The sequence below is a fragment of the Varanus komodoensis genome, unplaced genomic scaffold (assembly GCF_004798865.1).
Source record: "Varanus komodoensis strain SLA01 unplaced genomic scaffold, ASM479886v1 scaffold36, whole genome shotgun sequence".
NCBI classification, from domain to species: Eukaryota; Metazoa; Chordata; class Lepidosauria; order Squamata; family Varanidae; genus Varanus; species Varanus komodoensis.
Genome location: NW_025335873.1, coordinates 10,097,952 through 10,114,251, shown reverse-complemented (window position 1 = coordinate 10,114,251; position 16,300 = coordinate 10,097,952). Strand labels below are relative to the sequence as shown.

Genomic DNA, 16,300 nt, shown 5'->3' with positions numbered 1-16,300 from the left:
TACGTCATCGGAGCGCGCCGGAAGCCGGGCGGCGGGAGCGGAAGTGGGGCTGCGCGCGGCGTCGGAGAGCTGCGGAGGGCCCGGCGGAGCCGCGGCGGCAGGGCAGGGCAGGGCAGGGCCGCTGGCCGGGCCGGGGCCGCCGCCGCGATGCTGTTCTCGCTGCGGGAGCTGGTGCAGTGGCTGGGCTTCGCGCCGTTCGAGCTGCTGCTGCAGGCGCTGGCGCTGCTGGCCGCCTCGGTGCTGCTGGTGCTGAAGGCGGACGGCGGCGCGCCGGCGCTGAGCTGGTGGGGCGTCTTCGGCCCGTTCTTCGCCGCCGACGGGCTGAGCACCTACTTCACTACCATCGTCTCGGTGCGCCTCTTCCAGGACGGCGAGAAGCGCCTGGCCGTGCTGCGCCTCTTCTGGATCCTGACCTTGCTCAGCCTCAAATTCGTCTTCGAGATGCTGCTGTGCCAGAAGCTGGGCCAGCAGAGCGACGAGCTGTGGTACGGCCTCATCATGTCGCCCGTCTTCATCCTCCTGCAGCTGCTCATGATCCGCGCTTGCCGCGTCAACTAGCGGGCCGGCGGCGCGGGTGGGTCGGCGTGACGGGGGCCCCCGGGGCTGTCGGCAGGAGTCCCAACATGCCGGCTGCTTCGTGGACCAGGCTGCCGGTCGGAGGGAGCGATGGCTTTGTGGCACTTCACTTCACGGGCAACAGCCTCTCTCGTGTCTGCCGTGGCAGTGCAGGTGTTCCAGGGCACTGTTCGGCTGCACTGTGCTGGACCATTGCTGGGCTGACTGCTTTAGATGTTCCAGGGTGAGGCACGGACGGAAGGAATCTTCTTTCATCTAGGCTGTGAAGATTTGGCGGAACACATTGTGGAGGTGGTGATGCAGCATCTGGATGGGCCAAACGGTCTTTTACTTGTAGACCAAACAAAACTGGCCTGTGTGTAACTCTTTATGCAGCTGTTGCTGCTGGACTTGAAGCCTCATCTCTGTGATGTTACCTTCAGACCTGAATAAGGTCTGACAAAGACTGTTATTTAAGAATAAAAACTATTTGGCTTATGCATACTGCTTCATGCAAACCAGAATATGACTTATGTCAGGTCATATTTATGTCAATTCTGCCTCAAGCTGTGATGATGGCCAGTACCTAAGGGAGGACCTTGAAAGGAGATCAGAGACAGGCATGAAAGAGAGGCCTTCCTATTAGCTATGATGACTTCTTAGTGAGGATAACTAGGTAGGTCTTCAAGCTCCGCAGCTGTATGCCATGCAGTGCCAGTTGCAGGGATGGGAGGAAGCCAACAGCAGGAGAGGGGTGTTGCTTACCTGTTCTGTTTGTGGGCTTTTCGGAGGAGAAGAAAGCTGCAATAGGTCAGCCTTAGAGCCAATAACTTGCCTGGTGGGGGAACGGTTTGTGGGTCAGCTTTCAAGAGCAGGGAGGACAGAAGAATCACACGGCACTTAGCTCAGAGAATAGTTTGTAAGCCACGGCAGGACTGGGTGTAGAAACCCTGTGACAAACGGAAAGTCAGGGCAAGGAAAACCTACAGGTATTTAGTGTATGTATTTTGGAATTTATATGCTACCACCTTCTCCTAATGGAGCTCCTGGGCAGCTTACATTATTTAAAAATAACACATTAAAACAAGAGAAAGAAGCCCATACAATAAAGACATTAAATAGTAAAAATCACAACAAAATGGGCAATTAATATGAACATTAAAGCTAGCTGTTAACTTTTTTTTTGATAAAAATACCTAGAGGTGCTCCAGTGTTTAGTGTCTTGTGGGTTGTCTTGTTACCAGGATCAATATTGTCAATAAAAACTATATGAGGCAAACTCCTAAGAGTTTGACTTGGACACAAATATAATAAGCAGGCGGGAGAGACTCCCCAATCAAGTTCAGTGAGCAGGAGATACCAGGGAAGCTTTGGAATTCAGATGTTTGCCCTGCTCCAGGGAGCATGTTATAACTGTTAGGACAAAATGAGTGAAAGCGCTGCCGTAATATGGCTGCTAAAAACGTGACACCACAAGAGCCCCTTTAGACTTAAGGTGGGATTCTCATCTGATCTGGAATCCATGCTGCAAGTCTCGTTCCTCATGTACACCCGAGACATGCTCAGGTACCTGTCCCGGAGATTCTTCTTTTTGTCTTAATTCATTCAACCCGATTGTTTTACTCTGTTTCGCCTCCAGCAAACTGCCTAGTGACCTCCCACCCTCCCCCATATTGTGTATGTAACTGGTAGGTTATAAAAGCGTGGTGGCTTCATCTTGGTAGCCCATTCAGGAGCTACCCACATGCTGCACATATTTCCTGTATGTCTGAACAGATGTAAATGTTCTTTTGTTTGTACACCACCGGCATACCTACTCTCTGGTTTTTCTTGTTATAACCCTGTCAGCCAGCAAACTGAGGGATTTCAGCAAGAGTTACGTGATTTGAGGTGTGTGGGCTTGAGTGATTTTAGTGGTGTGGAAAAAGGGGCCCAGTGGTTTAGTAAACAAGTTCCAGAGAAAGAATGTTACCAAGTCCAGTGTGATGACAAAAGACATGGGCGGGCAGGGGGAGATTCTCAGGTGGTATTCGTAATCCCTCCTAGGGCTACAAAAAGGGTGTGGAGCAATTGTTTTCAACAGCCTCTGCAAATGTCAAAAAGATGACCTTAAATGGAGCTTACAGTGAAAGTGACTACTGAGCAATTAAAAACACATCATTTCCAAAAGTGGGGGAAATCCCAATCTTGGAACTGAACCAGTGATTAAACAATGCCAGGAAGAAATTATTCCAGGGCTGGAATATCCATGCATCCAAACAGTACCTTGCAAACACTCCTCTGCCAGACCATTGGGTGGTTGGCCATTTAAAAAAACAAACAAGCCGATCATGGAGAAGGCAGCGGCTTCTTTTCTACAGCCATGGATATACAGGCTGCTAGTTTCAGGCACACTAGCAGCTTTTGTGGGCTTGTGTACAAGGCTGAACTAGCTGAATGTTAGACTGTTTTTAAGTTCACGAAGGTGTTATGGAATGGACATGGTTCTAAAAAATGTGTCTCCAACCTTTGAAACTGACCCGAAAGGCAAGAGCAGGAAGCGTGTTAAGAGGAAAGTGCAGAAGCCTTTGTTTATTTACTGGGTTTAACCCAACTCATTTCTCAAGTGAAACTGCTTTGTTTGAACACAGGAGTGTATCTGGGAGTGGCTCCGTCAGGGAAAGAACGGGCTCAAAGATCAGCCATTACGTGGGAGACTCTCTCTCATATCTCCTCTTGGCTGATGAAAGTCGGGATTTTTATGTGACTCATTTTTATGTGACTCTGCCACCAAACGAACTTAGTTCTAGGGACACAGTGTTGTCCCCTAGGAAAGCATGAGGAAGGAGATCTGGAAAAGGAAAACAAAATCCAGGAGGCCTCCAAACAAGGAAGTGCTGCAGCAATAGGTGACTTCCGCCACCTCCACGCGCAGGGGAGGAGTGCATGGTACAGGTTGCTACAGAGATCAAACTGGATGGATGTGCCATAAAATCAACCGGGGGGGGGGGGGGGGGAGGCAATGCTGGATTTAACCCTTTTGCCCAGGACGTAGCACGAGATGCAGATGCAATTGGAAACAGTGCGCCCTTGCGATCAGAGGCATATTGCCGAGGAAGCCCACCAGACAAGCCGAACAGGTCACTCGCTCGAGGGCTTTCATTCAGGCAGTCGCCACAAGCTGGCGACGCCTCGATGGGCCACGGCCGCAAGAACACGCACAGCCAGCACCGGGGGCGGTGTCTTCGGCAGCCCAGCCGCCCGTGCCCCCCCCCCGCCGCCCACCTCCATGGCTTCCTGGGAGGGCCTGGGCTGCTTGCTGTGCAAACCAGGCGCTGCGGGAGCGGGTCTGAAGCTGAACGCGCCGCAGCGGGAAGCGCGACTGCTGCGTGGAGGGCTCTGCACACGCTCAGAGGCACTCCCAGGTCGAAAACGGCCCCCTGGGGTCCCCAGCCTGAGGAAGAGGAGTACACTGTGAACGGAGGCTCCAGTCAGGACGGAGCGAAGGAAGGCGGCGAAGCCGGAGGGAGCCCCGGTAGCTCGGTGACGGCCCGGGCGCGGCGCAGCTCGGTCGGATGTCCCCCGAGCCGCTCTTACGGCGGCCTCCGCCCGCGAGGCGGCCCCGCGCAGGCGCATTTCTCGGCACGTCCGGCGGCCAATGAGCTTCGCCGTTACCAGAGGCGGCCGCCGGAGAGCTCCCCAATGGGAAGCTTCCGGGCGGCGCTCGCCGCCCATGGGAGCCAGCCATGCGGGAGAGGGCGGGGCCGCGCACCTGCAGCCCAATGAGCAGCGCCGCCGCCGCGGACGAGGCAGAGCGCCGTGTCCAATGGCCATGTCCCGCGAGGTCGCGGGACGGCCCCCCGAAGTCGCCTCTCCCCGCCGCGAGGCGAGCGCGCGGGACCTCTGTCCAATCAGCCCCTCCGCTGAGCCGCGACTCGCACGGTGCCTTCGACAAGTGGGCGTCTCCGGGCGGAGGCCCTGCCCCGTGGGCGGGGCCGCCGCTCGTCCGGGCTCTGCTGGGAAGGCGGGCCCCCACACCGAGGCGGGGGCCGGCCGGGGCGCTCGCTTGCTCGCTCGCGCCGGCGGCCGCCTCTCCGCACGCGTCGCCATGAGCTGCCCGAGCCCGGCCGCGGGGATGGCGGCGCTGCCGGCCTGGAAGCGGGCCATCCTGGAGCGCAAGCGGGCCAAGCTGGCGGCCGGCGTGGAGCTCGGTCCGCTCCCGCCGGCGGGGCCCGTGGCGGCGGCGGCGCCCAGGGACGGGTCAGCTCCGGGCGAGCGGCTGGTGGTGGCCGAGAGCCTGGGGCCCCTGCGGGAGAACCTCTTCATGCGGCTGGAGAGCGAGCGCAGGCGGCGGCGGCGGCGCCTCCCGCCTCCGCTGCCGCCTCCCGAGGCCGCCGCCGGCCCCCCCCCCGGCCTCGCCGGAGCCGCCGGCCCTGGCGCACCTGCTCGAGCTCTACGGCTCCATGCCCGGCATCCGCACCATCCGCGCCGACAACATCCTCATCATCGAGTCCCGCGAGGCCACCGCCAGGCCGCCGAAGGGGGCGCCCGAGACCCCGCCGGCCGCGCGCCCCCCTCCCGCCCGGGGCCCGGCGCCGCGGCCCCTCTCCGCCCGGGGCGGCGCCGCGGTCACTGAGGTCCGAGCCGCCGAGGTCGTCGTCTACGAGCCGGCCCCGCCCCGGTCACCCTCCGGGCCCGGGCCGGTCGCCCCCGCGCAGTCCGAGCCCGGCCGAGTCAGCCGCCTGCTGCAGAAGTTCGATCAGCGGCCGCCCGGCGCCCACCCGCCCCGAGCGAAGTGGCGGGGCGGCGGCGACGTCCCGCGCCCGGAGCCAGCGGTGCCAAACGCCTGCGGGGCGGCGGAGGAGGAGGAGCCGGTGGTGGCCCCGGCGCCGCTGTCCCCGGCCGCCGCCCACCCGGGTTCCTGGCGCAGCCTGCAGCCCGGCCCCAAGCACTTTGTGCAGAAGATCGGCTCCAATTCGTTCGTGGTGAACCCGCGGGGCCACCGCCCCCCGAGCCCCGCCGCGTCTGCGCCCGCTGCTGCCAGGCCTGCGCTGAGCAATGGGCCCACGGGCCCGGAGGAGGAGGGGGCTGGGCTGCCTGCGCTGCTGCCCGCGGAGCCCGGTCCCCAGGCGGCAGCCCCCGTCCTCCAGCCCGTGCCATGTGCCACAGCAGCGCCCTCTCCAACGCACGCCAACTCGTGGAAGCCAAAGCCCGAGGGAGCCGTTGAAGCCGCACCATCCAGTGCCAGCCCGGAGAGCGGTGCCGCCACCGGCTCGGCCCGGCCCACGCCACGGCTCTTGAACTCCAGCTGCTCCTTTGAGATCTACTCGGCGCCCCTGCCAGACCTGGCCGCCATCCCTGCTCACGATCTCCAAGCCCAGGCGCTGGCCAGCCTGCGCCTCAACTCCCGCAACTCTTTTCTCTTTGTGCCCCGGCAGAGAAGAGACGCACCCGAGCCTGCAGAAACCCCCTCGCCGTTGCCAGGAGGGGCCCTGCCCGCTGGTCCCGAGAAGCCGCTGGAGGCCTTGGTGCCTGTAACTTACATCGATGAGGACTTGGGGGAGCTGGGCTCCGGCCACTTGCCCCCCTTGAAAGTCCTGAGTCCAAGGCTGGAGGGCTTTGATGTGCCCCAGGAAAGTCCCTTGTCCCCTGATATGGAGGATTCTGCTGTGCCCACCTATAGGCCCCACCTCGCCGGCTTTGCCACCTTCTCTCAGAAAGATAGTAACACCTTTACTGTAGTGCCGAAACAGAAGCCCCCCAGGAATGGATTGGAGACCTTCAGCAGGGCTTCGTTGCAGGAGGAGGAGGAGGAGGAGGAGGAGGAAGAAAGCTTCTTGAAAGCCAGGAATGATGTGCCCCGCAAGGACCCAGCTCAGCTGCTGAAAAAGCGCTACCCCACCGTGAACGAGATCGAGGTGATCGGGGGCTACCTCTCGTTGGATAAATCGTGCATGAGCAAATCGGATTCCCGGCGTAAAAAGGTAACAGGCTCGCTTACGCTTTGCCAGGCGGTAGTGGCCATGAGCCGTTTTTCCTGATAACACACCCTTCGCACCTGTTCAGGCACCTGACCAAGAGCGACAAATCCAAAAGAATGGCTGTGTTCCCTGTAAATGATCTACTTCAAGCCCTCTCAGACTCTGCTGGTCAGAACATTTCATGCTTATGGATTAACCTGCCAGGAGTGCTCAGTGAACACCGTGTTCTCCTTGTAGTCCACTGTTGTTCCAGGGCATGCCTTAGGTGGGTTAAGAGTTAGCTGACCAGGCTTTCTCCAGCCCACACTGGTCCCCTCTGGCTAACTGGAAGTTGATGAAAGTTCAGCACAGCCGACTTGGAAGTGTCCTGCAGGAGTGCGGGCCTTCCTCGTCCCAGGACACTTCCGGTACTTCAGCCCTGCCTTGCAGCGTTCAGCCAACACGGCGTTCTGGCACTTGGAGCTGGCTCCAAGAGATGCCTGTACGCTCAGAAGTTTAATTCATGCGGTCAGTGCTGCTTCCTTTGGAGGTTTGCTCTGAAAAGCAGACTTTTGAATATGGCGGCTGAGTGTTGGCCTCCCAAAAAATAGGCCATGGGAAGAACCAGTGAGAGTCTGTATTTATGTTGAACTCAGATGGTGGTGCTGTAATAAAGTAATTTTTTCCCCGTGCTAACCCCAGAGTCCACAATGCACCTCTCAGGACCTGCTGACAACCCACGTACACTGGTAAGCCAAAGACTTTCTCCTGAAGTACACGAGTCTTCCAGCATCGCTGCTTGGTGCGCACCAAGCTGACGGGGTGTTGGGTGCTTCAGCAACCCACCCGCAATTACTACATGGTTACACCAGGCGTGCCTCCTCGTCCCGCACTGTTAATCCTAACACTGCAGAGCCCACTGGTTTTGTCTTTCACTAGGAGCTGGTAGAATCTCCCAAGTTTTCCACATGCTCAGGCTGTGTATAGAAGGCCTAGGATTCTAGGAGAGATACCTGCCTCATCTGTTGTAGGGTTGCCCGGAAGTGGGTTTAAGATTTTTTCAGAGCGTGCCAGACCTCTTCAGCGGTTGACATTCCTTGTGGCTGCAGGCACGAGGCAGCACAGCTTTGACAGCATGCTAGAAACAAGAATGGACAGGCTGGCAATGGAGCGTTGTTGTTCGCAGAAAAGTCTTATTGCTGAGCAGGGTGGGGTTTGGATGGTTTTGGTACGGATCATTGTGGGGGATGCAAGCTACTGGGTCGTCGGGGTTTTGAAATGTGGCGCAAATTACCAGGGAATCTGCCTTCACTCGGAGTGAGGAAGAAAAGACTGGTTTCCATGGGATTGTGCAAAGAATTTCTGGAAGAACTGCCAGCAGCTGGTGGGTCGTGTTGAAAATGTAGCCTAAGCAATTTGGGCTGACAAACCATATCTCTTTGAGCCCAAAGTATCCTAGAACAAACTCGAACAAATTTTACAAACCACAAAACCGGAATACTTGTTTGCCATTCTTGTCCCTATTTTCTTCAATAAAAGGGGTAAGGGTGTGCACCTTGCAAAAACAGAGCTAGGCTGTGACCTTTTCGGAGAAGTAACTCTAGTAGCTGGAACAATGGGAACTGGCATTGACGAGAGAGAGTGGTCTTCGGATGGCTTCCTGGCCTAGTTAAATGAAGGCTCCCATTTCCGCTACTCTAGATCCCTTGAGTCTTTGGTAGGGGTTTCTGGGAGTGAGGAGGAGGAGGAGGGAGAAAATAGGATGCTTTGTTCATCCTGGTGTTTGGTGTTCCGATTGGAGTCCAAACAACTGTGAGTAGATTTCAGGTTGTATCTTTTGTGCTTTCCACGTGGGACCAGCAAGGTAGTGACATTCCAGCAGTCGTGGCTGGAAAAACACAAGCATGTCTGTGAAGACTATGCTGAGCAAAAATTACGGGCTTAGTCCTCTCTCACACTGGCCCTAGTTCTGGAAGATTACATCTGCTTAGAGGTTGACCCAGATCCAGTCTGATAGTTTTATTGTTCTTATCCAGTAAGAAGCGACAGTGCCAGGCGGTGGGTGTGCTTTGCAGTAACAGGAAGGCGTGTTTGCTTTTTGGAAAAAACGTTCTCATGCTGAACCTAGTAGAACGTGTTTCCTCCGAACCATTTAATTGTTACATTCTTGCCGAATGCTGTATCTGACCACAAAGGTGTGTAGCAGGAATAGTGATGGAAAAATGAGAATATCAAGTGATCAGAGGTGTATCGCTTGCAGAAATACTGATGGAAACGTGAGAATGGCAAGTAATCCATGCTGTAGTTTGGGCTGGAGGAAGAGAAATGTGGATTATCTCCCTTGGTGTATGTGCACCTTATGGCCAAAGTTGTGTGTGAAGCATTGGTGTTCCATTGCTAAGCTGGCAATGCTTTTTATTTTTTTAAATTTCTTTTGGTGCACTGGCGTTTCTAGTGTGAGTGCCTTGAGGACTGGTGTCCTGGTCCAGCAGGTTGTAAGGCTTGCTTTTATCTAATTTTTCTTTTTAGTCAGGTGGCGTATACAGCCACTCACGTGCTTCCCCCCCCCCCCTTGCTGCACTCAAGGATTTCCCTCTTTCCTGGTTGACGTTATTTATGTTTCATGCTGTGAAAAGGAGGAGGGGAATGTAGGACTGAATCGCCATTGTCCGCTGTTATGTTCAGGTGGTGCCAAAGCTGTGTGCTCCTGGCTCCTGGCCTGACCGTTCAGGTGGCTGTGAGTAAGGGAAAGGTGCTAACAGTAGACTTGATCCATCTCTGGCTCGTTCCTGCTAGAAGACTGGTGGGGAAACATTTTCAACTTGTATACGGGATTCAGTTTTGCAGAAGCTAGTGGCGAGGATAAGGCGAAAGAGGAGAAACGTTTAAACAAGATACAAAAATATTGGCCTGTTATAGCTGAAGCTCTTACTGCCAGTGACTAAGGTTTGAGTGAGACACTTCACCTTTTGAGTGGTGAAAAAACAGCCGAAAAGCCGGGAAGGCACCACACGATTGGTGTTTGGGGGAAAGGGCATAGGGCCAGGGAAAGGGGAAGGGGGCTCAGCTGTCTGGGGAGCCCTGGAGCCTCACGCTGGGATCCTGGGTCTGTGGTTGCCCACCCCTTTGCCAAAGGAAGAGCTCCTGTGGAAGATCTGCCCTGCCCTGTCCTTGAGGGTTTCTTGCATAAACCTCTCAAAGGATTACTTTTGTCTCAGCATGAATGAAATACTTCCAAATGTCAGCGATCCACTTCTTTCCAAGCACTTTTGCTTGCAAAATAGGTTTCCCAGAGAAATGCAAGTGGGTGCAGTTTGGCCTGGTATAGGCAAGAGCTTGGTTTCAGTGGAACCTGGAAGCAGATATGGACCTGGTTTGGGTGTCCCGGCAGGGAGCAGGCACAGGTGTGCTGGTTGCTGGCTGACCTGCTGGACTGGACCATTTAGGGGGATGCCTGGCTTTTTCTTGCGCTACAGGCCCGGGTTGTTCACAGCAACCCACAATTCTGCATTTGGATGCAGTGCTGGACCTTGGCTGTTTGCTCATCCACATATACCTAGGGTGTAAAGGGGCAAGGTGACTTACAAGTATTTTAAATACCTTTAATCTGCTTCCATGAGTCACTCTTTTGCATGATCAATTTTGATCATTCACCTGTACTTCTTTTTTTCCCTAAAGGCGTGGCCTTTCCTTGAAAGCACAGAAAATGTAACTGGTAGTGTATGCATATACACTATATAGATGAGAAGTGAGTGCTGTATCACAGAATAAGAAACTTTATTTTTATGAAAACCAGTAAGTGCAGAAATGACCTTTCAGTCTTGGATTGCAGGCACTGGGCTCGGCCAGCACGTATCTGACTGCTCATGTTAACTCTGCTCTGGTGGCCAGGTGCCATCACGACATCTCTGACCCGGGGTGAGCCTAGGACTGGAAGCTCAGCGAAAGGTCCCTTCTAACATATTTGCAGTTGTAACCTGGCCTCTTGCGATACCTCCAGCATCATTCTGAAATGTCCTCAAGTCAAACCAGTTTGTGCTGCTGAGGGAAAAGGGAGGGAGGGACCTCAGGTGGTTTTCAGATTTGCCGCTGGATTTTCTTTGAATGAAGTGAACTAGAAGAAATCCGGCTCTACCAAAGCTCACGTAGAGCTGCGAGTAGCTTCTAGTCACTGCTCCTATTTGTTTCAGATGAAGATTTCTTTCAACGAGACCAGCCTGCAGACAATGTTTGAATATCCATCAGAGAGCTCCTTGGTGGAGGAGGAGGAGGAAGAGGAAGAGGAGGAAGAGGATGAATATGCCACAGAGGTGGATGAGACTCCGGCCTTGTTCACTCCTCTCTCAAGCAGTACCGTGCATTCAACCAACTCAGGTGAGCCTGCGGGGCCACTGGGCTTGCTGAGGGGGCCATCTGGTATTCCATCCCCTCTCGTGACGCGGCTTCCTGCGCTGCGGTTGGCTGACGCGACTGGCACACTGCCAGGTGCCACACATGATCCTTGGGGTGGCGCGCAGGCCACGTGGCTGCAGCGCTGGTCTTTCAGTTCAGGAAACGGGCCTTGTGGTCTTCAAAAGCAGGAGCAAAACCTAGAAATAGGGCCAGGGGCATCTGTTGGCCTTTATTTTGCTTTGAGCAGCGCTTCTTCCTGCCCTGCTGTACTGCTGCTGTCTGGTCATGCATGCACGAGCGATTAGATCAGCAGTAGAATATCGGAGCCGGCCCGATCCAGCACGCAAGGTTGCGGTTATGAGGATGCAGCCGGAGGGCAGTCGCAAGTGTCGGCTCTAAGTCTGTTTGTGATTCTTCGAATAAATTGGACCTGCTTTTCGAGGCTTGCAGGATGGTCGCTACGGCAGGCCCCGAGTGTCTGTTCGCTCTGTCGTAACGTGGGTGAAACATGCGGAGTCCAGGCACACCACTCGGGGCTGTCAGCTGATTGTAGGAAACAGGAGGCGAGACGCTTGCCAGGTCCGCTTGCTGGAGTTGTCGAGCTGCTTCCCTTGTTCCGGGCTCTGGCAAGCCACGCCGTAGGAAGGTTGGCCCCTCTGCTGTCCCAGGCCCGTCTTTCACTTCTCTTTACAGCTAGTCATTCCCATTCAGACTTAGGCTTTTTATATTCCCTGTGTAGGTTTATCAAGCTACACTCCAAAGCACTCTGGAGAAGTCAGCCTGTGGCACGAGCAGCAATACCAGGAGCTGCCCACAAGCACAGGAGCCTTTCCACAGAATGCTGACCTACCGGGCAACCAGGTCATGGTATGACTTGTGTGTGTGTGCGTGTTTTGCACTGCTGTGCTCCTTTCTTGCTTTCTTTTTGGCTGCAGGGGAGGGAGAGGACGGGACCACACATGTACCTTTTAAAGGTATGGCAAGATGAACTCCATGCTGCCTCTTCCAAAGGAGCCAAGATCACAGGCAACATGGAAGTTGCTGAGCTTTTAGGAAGAAAATGAGGCTCTTACAGGCATTCCTTGAAGGGGCAGGTTCTGTTGGCTTCCGTCCTCTTCTGAATGGCCGTGCCTCACAGATGGAGACCTGGTGCTGTGCCAATGCCGCCCCCCCCACCTTTCCTTGCATCCCCTCCTCCGGAAGGAGAACGGCGTGGGTGCGATCCCTTGTGTTTGTTTCCTCACAGCTCACCCCAGCAGACAAGAGCAGCCTCTCCGACTTCAGTAGTGAACCGGCGCTTTACTTCTAACCTCTCCTTCTGAGCTGGCGCTGAGAGGAGACCACTTCAGTGCCTCGTGGTGTCTGCAGAGGAGCCGTGTGGGAGACCAGGCCGAGCCTCTTTCCCCTTCTCAGGTGCTGAGACACCATGGAAAGGACCCTGCATTTACACTGGATGCCGGAGCATCCCTTGCTGTGAGGCAGCTCGATTTTCTTTAACCTGTGGCCTTCATGGTTTCTTCTCATGACTCGGCTTCGAGTGCAAACCCCGTGGTCAGGGACCGGTTCAAGAGGAGACTCGACCAGGAATGTATTGCCAAAGACTGGCTGCCGCTGCTCCTCCTGCTTGGCTGGGCAACTCCCGTTGGCTGGACGTGTTTCAGTGGGCTCAGCAATGAGCTCGGCGCCGAGTCTCGGTGAAGACGGTGCAAGTCTTAGCATTCACCTTGGGGAGCTGATGCTCCGAAAGGCCTCCCCAGTCTCGCTTTTGGGTTCTTTCACTGCGCAGAGAATGAAGAATGACACTGCCTGTTCTGGTCAGCTGATGCAAGCAGTGGAAAGAGATAGAAGAAACTGTTCTGTCGTCTTTAGGAATAAAACCTGGGAGGCGCCCCCTGTGCCTCCAGGGCTGACCAGGGATACTTCGTTTGACCTGCAAGAAGTGCACTGATTTCTACTGATGTGTAACGGGAAGGGCTGTGGCAATACTCATTGGTCGTTGTTGTGATGAAGCCATAGAGCACGCAAGGGCTGGGGGACAGGACTTCGAGGCCCCGCTTGGCCCTAAAGCTAACTAGGTGGCTTTGAGCAACTCGCCGTTGTTCAAATTCTGGGATCACTGTGACTCGAAATAGCTTTAAGGGATGCCTGGCCATGCGGCAATGGCTGGCAAGTGCCTGCCAGACTGGTGGCCTTCAGCTGCCTGAGGCCGAGTCCTGCTGCAGAACACCCCCCTGGCCAGGTCGGCACAGTTCCTCACTGTGTATGGCTGAAGCTCCAGCCGACCAGCTGTGCACATAAACTTGCCACGCCAGGGCTCCTGAGGAAGTGCTAAGTACAACTTCCGCTGATGGGAAGCAAGATGGCTGCCGCAGAGCCAAGATTTCCTGGCCAAGTCAGCCTAGTTTCTGGGAGGGTGAAGGGAATCCCACGACTCTCAGGTCCTTCCTCTCCACATTCCAATTATGACTCCTTGCTACCATGTTCTCCTGAAATAGCTGACCTGGCCTCCTGAAAGAGGATTAGGCTTCTTGGGGATTGTGTTGCAATAGCTGTTCTACTGGCCGACTAGTCCTTTCCTGCTGTCATGGAAGCAAGATTAAGTACTGTATCTGTAGCCCCCATGTGCTGCTTCGGAAGCAGTAATAAGGTTGATGTTGCTGCTGGGGATGTAAATGTCTCCTTTGTGATCATTGTGTTCCTAAAGGACTGAGATTTCTGCTCTAAAACCTATTTTTGTTAGTTTCCTTTCATATGTCAAATCAAGGTGAATTAACGTACTGTGGTGAATTAAAGAATGTTATGTATTTTGCACTTGGCAACCATTTATTAACGGAGGGAGCTGGAGTTCCAGATCACGTGCTCAGTTGACTGCTGTGGCTGGAGGGGCCAAACTACTGAACTTATTGTTCCTCCTTCCCTCCTGAATGGTATCGCTTTGTGCTTCCAAAGTTCATTAAACAACACACGTGATTCCTTCACTGCCGTCTGCTGGGAGTTTTTCTTTCGTTCAACAGAAGCACAGGCTTAGCAGCTTGACAGGATCCAGGATGCAAACTTGATTCAGGAAAGCGCAGGAGGATTGTCATAATACTCATTTGTCGTTGTTGTGATGAAGTCATAGAGCGTGCGAGAGTCAGGAGTTCAAGTCCCTGCTCAGCCCTGAAGCTAACTGTGGCTTTGGACCACTCACTGCTTCTCGGCTTAACCTACCTCACAGGGTTGTTGTGAGGATAAGAATGTAGAAGATGGCCATATACCCCATCTTGTCGAAGACAGACAGGATGAAAATGCAGAAAGAAGAAATGATGGGGATGTGTTGCATACGTGGTCTCTCCTAATCAAGAATGTTGTGTGCAGCTTCCCCCTCCTTTCTATGCCCACAGCATGAATGACCGGACGCCTTACTGAAATTGTGTGAAGCCCCAGTGGCCGAGTGTGGGCTTCGTGCTGAGGTCCCTGGTGCTGTCCAATGGAAGCATTAGCTCTGGTGCAGCCACCAACTCCTGCCGCCGGAAGCCCTTTGCGTAGCTCCGACTGCCACTGTCCTCTCTCCACATCTGCGTGTCTCCCACAGCGTGTGACGTGCACCTTAAAGAGCCACGCTGGTCCTTCTCTGCTCCTCTGCTGCTACCGCAGCCTTTCCCCCATCTGCCTGTAGCATCCTAAGCATGGCCATTTAAATAATAAGCTAGAGACTACACCGAAACGGGCAATGTGGTCGTTGCGAGGAATTCCATTCCCTGGTAAATAGGGGAGAATGATGGGCAGCTGGAACAGAGGCGGCGACGTCTGGTCACCTCAGAGGTAGTAATAGTTCGGGGAATCCACTACAGTCCGGTCCCATGAGACTAAACTGCTTTTGCCATTGAGCTCAAATCATGTAGATAGCCTGAGTCTTCTCATCCACAGATACGCTCTTTATACTTAAGGAACAGAAAGCTTTTCTAGCTGTGTGAGAGGAGGTGTTCACTGAATTATTGTCATGACTGTGTCATTTCAATGGAATCTAGCCAAAAAAATGTTCAATAAAGCAAAGCTTTGAGAAAAAGAAAAGCTTTTATTATACATTGTTCTACCTGCAATTAAGCAGTACCTGCACAGCTCCCGGGTGATGGTGCGGCTCCCCTTGGAGACCAATGCCAAGGCCACGAAGCCAAAATATTCAGTTATCTTTAGTGGTGGGGTTTTTTGAATCTGTGGCTTTGGCAAGATTTCCTGCTTCCTTCCTCAGAACGTTAAGCAGTGTCTGGGAGCTTTCCAAGATCTGGAAAGTAGAAAAAATATATAAATATTTGGATATTTGGCTTAAAGATCACTTTGGAACATGAATCTGGTCCTAAGCTTTTGTTCTTTGTTTCTTGGGTACTGCAAAAACTCCCTCCCACATAGGGAGCTGACTGTATCAGGGCTTAATCTTCCTTCTTTCACTCTTCTTGGGATGCTGTAAATTGGGTGTCCTGCAACAGCAGCGGGTTGGACCCGAGCTCCTTCATGGCCCCCTTCCAACTTGACTATTCCAAAATTCTGTGCCTCACTCTTTTCCGCCCCATTTTGCTTCTTCCCAAAGTCTGTAGGGATTTGGTGTTTTTGTTTTGAAAGAAAAGCCAGATTTTGATACACATATTTGTGTAATTATACAAGCGCCACATTTCAGCAGCAAACTTTGCCTATTTCTGTATTTACATAACTGCTGTAATAAAGTTTCTCTGAGCACCTCAGAAATATGTCGCACCCGGACGTGTTTAAGCTCAACGATCATGAGCCAGTCCTTTCCATCCACCTTTCGGAAGGGATGCAGGGATCTGCCTTATCCTAGGTCAGACTTATTTGGCTGTGTAGACCAGTATTGCACACCCAGCCCCATCTCTCCAGAGTGGAACCCCACTGTCTGCCTGGGGGAAAGGCTGATGGGTTCCAGAGGGTGGAGCAAGGCTGTCGGGCTGGCTATGAACGGTGAGCAGGGGACGGACAGCTGGGCTAGGAAAGCTGGAAGCGCCCCGCGGGGCGCCCCGGCCGCACTCCGGGCGCCCCACCTTCATGTAGGCCGCCTCGGTCTCGGCGATCGTCTTGTCGAACTCGTTGCGGGAGGCCATCTTGCGGGCCAGGTTCTCGTTGATGCGCGCCAGCCGCTCCGTCAGGATGCGGATGTCGTTCTGCAGCTTGTTCTTCTCCTCCTCCTCCAGCCGGATCTGCTTGCTCAGCTCGTCCCTCTTGACGCACAGGTCCTCGATGCCTGCGGGCGGAGCGCGAGCGCGGCGTTGCCCGGGCCCGCAGAGGCGCCCGAGCCCCCCGGAAGGCTCCCCCGCCCGCCCGGCCCTGCTCGGCCCGGGCGGGCGCTCCGCAGCCCCGCGGAAGGCGCCGGGGCCCGCCCGGAAGCGTCCGCCGCGCCGCCCTCCCGTCCGTCCGCCCGCCCG

The 16,300-nt window shown here is 54.7% G+C and overlaps 3 protein-coding genes across 3 annotated transcripts; 2 read left to right on the top strand and 1 right to left on the bottom strand.

Annotated features, from left to right (window-relative positions):
- The first annotated feature begins 97 nt into the window (after nucleotides 1-97).
- Nucleotides 98-1,057, top strand: TMEM203 (transmembrane protein 203). The gene has a single exon (XM_044439952.1). The coding sequence runs from the start codon at nucleotides 148-150 to the stop codon at nucleotides 556-558; it is 411 nt and encodes a 136-aa protein (XP_044295887.1). The 5' UTR covers nucleotides 98-147; the 3' UTR covers nucleotides 559-1,057.
- Nucleotides 1,058-4,669: 3,612 nt separating this feature from the next.
- On the top strand, nucleotides 4,670-13,864 carry TPRN (taperin). The gene is given in 5 exon segments (XM_044440168.1): nucleotides 4,670-4,917; nucleotides 4,919-6,518; nucleotides 10,685-10,868; nucleotides 11,626-11,753; nucleotides 12,133-13,864. Coding segments are annotated over 5 exon segments (2,223 nt in total). The 3' UTR covers nucleotides 12,196-13,864.
- Nucleotides 13,865-14,923: 1,059 nt separating this feature from the next.
- SSNA1 (SS nuclear autoantigen 1) lies at nucleotides 14,924-16,174 on the bottom strand (the record flags this gene model as incomplete). Its single annotated transcript, XM_044439752.1, has 2 exons — nucleotides 14,924-15,150; nucleotides 15,920-16,174. Coding segments are annotated over 2 exons (357 nt in total), but the record flags the coding sequence as incomplete, so codon positions are not given.
- Nucleotides 16,175-16,300: the final 126 nt, after the last annotated feature.

Bases quoted from the DNA above. Each gene is read 5' to 3' on its own strand.
- TMEM203 (XM_044439952.1), top strand. From the start codon at position 148: ATGCTGTTCTCGCTGCGGGAGCTGGTGCAGTGGCTGGGCTTCGCGCCG.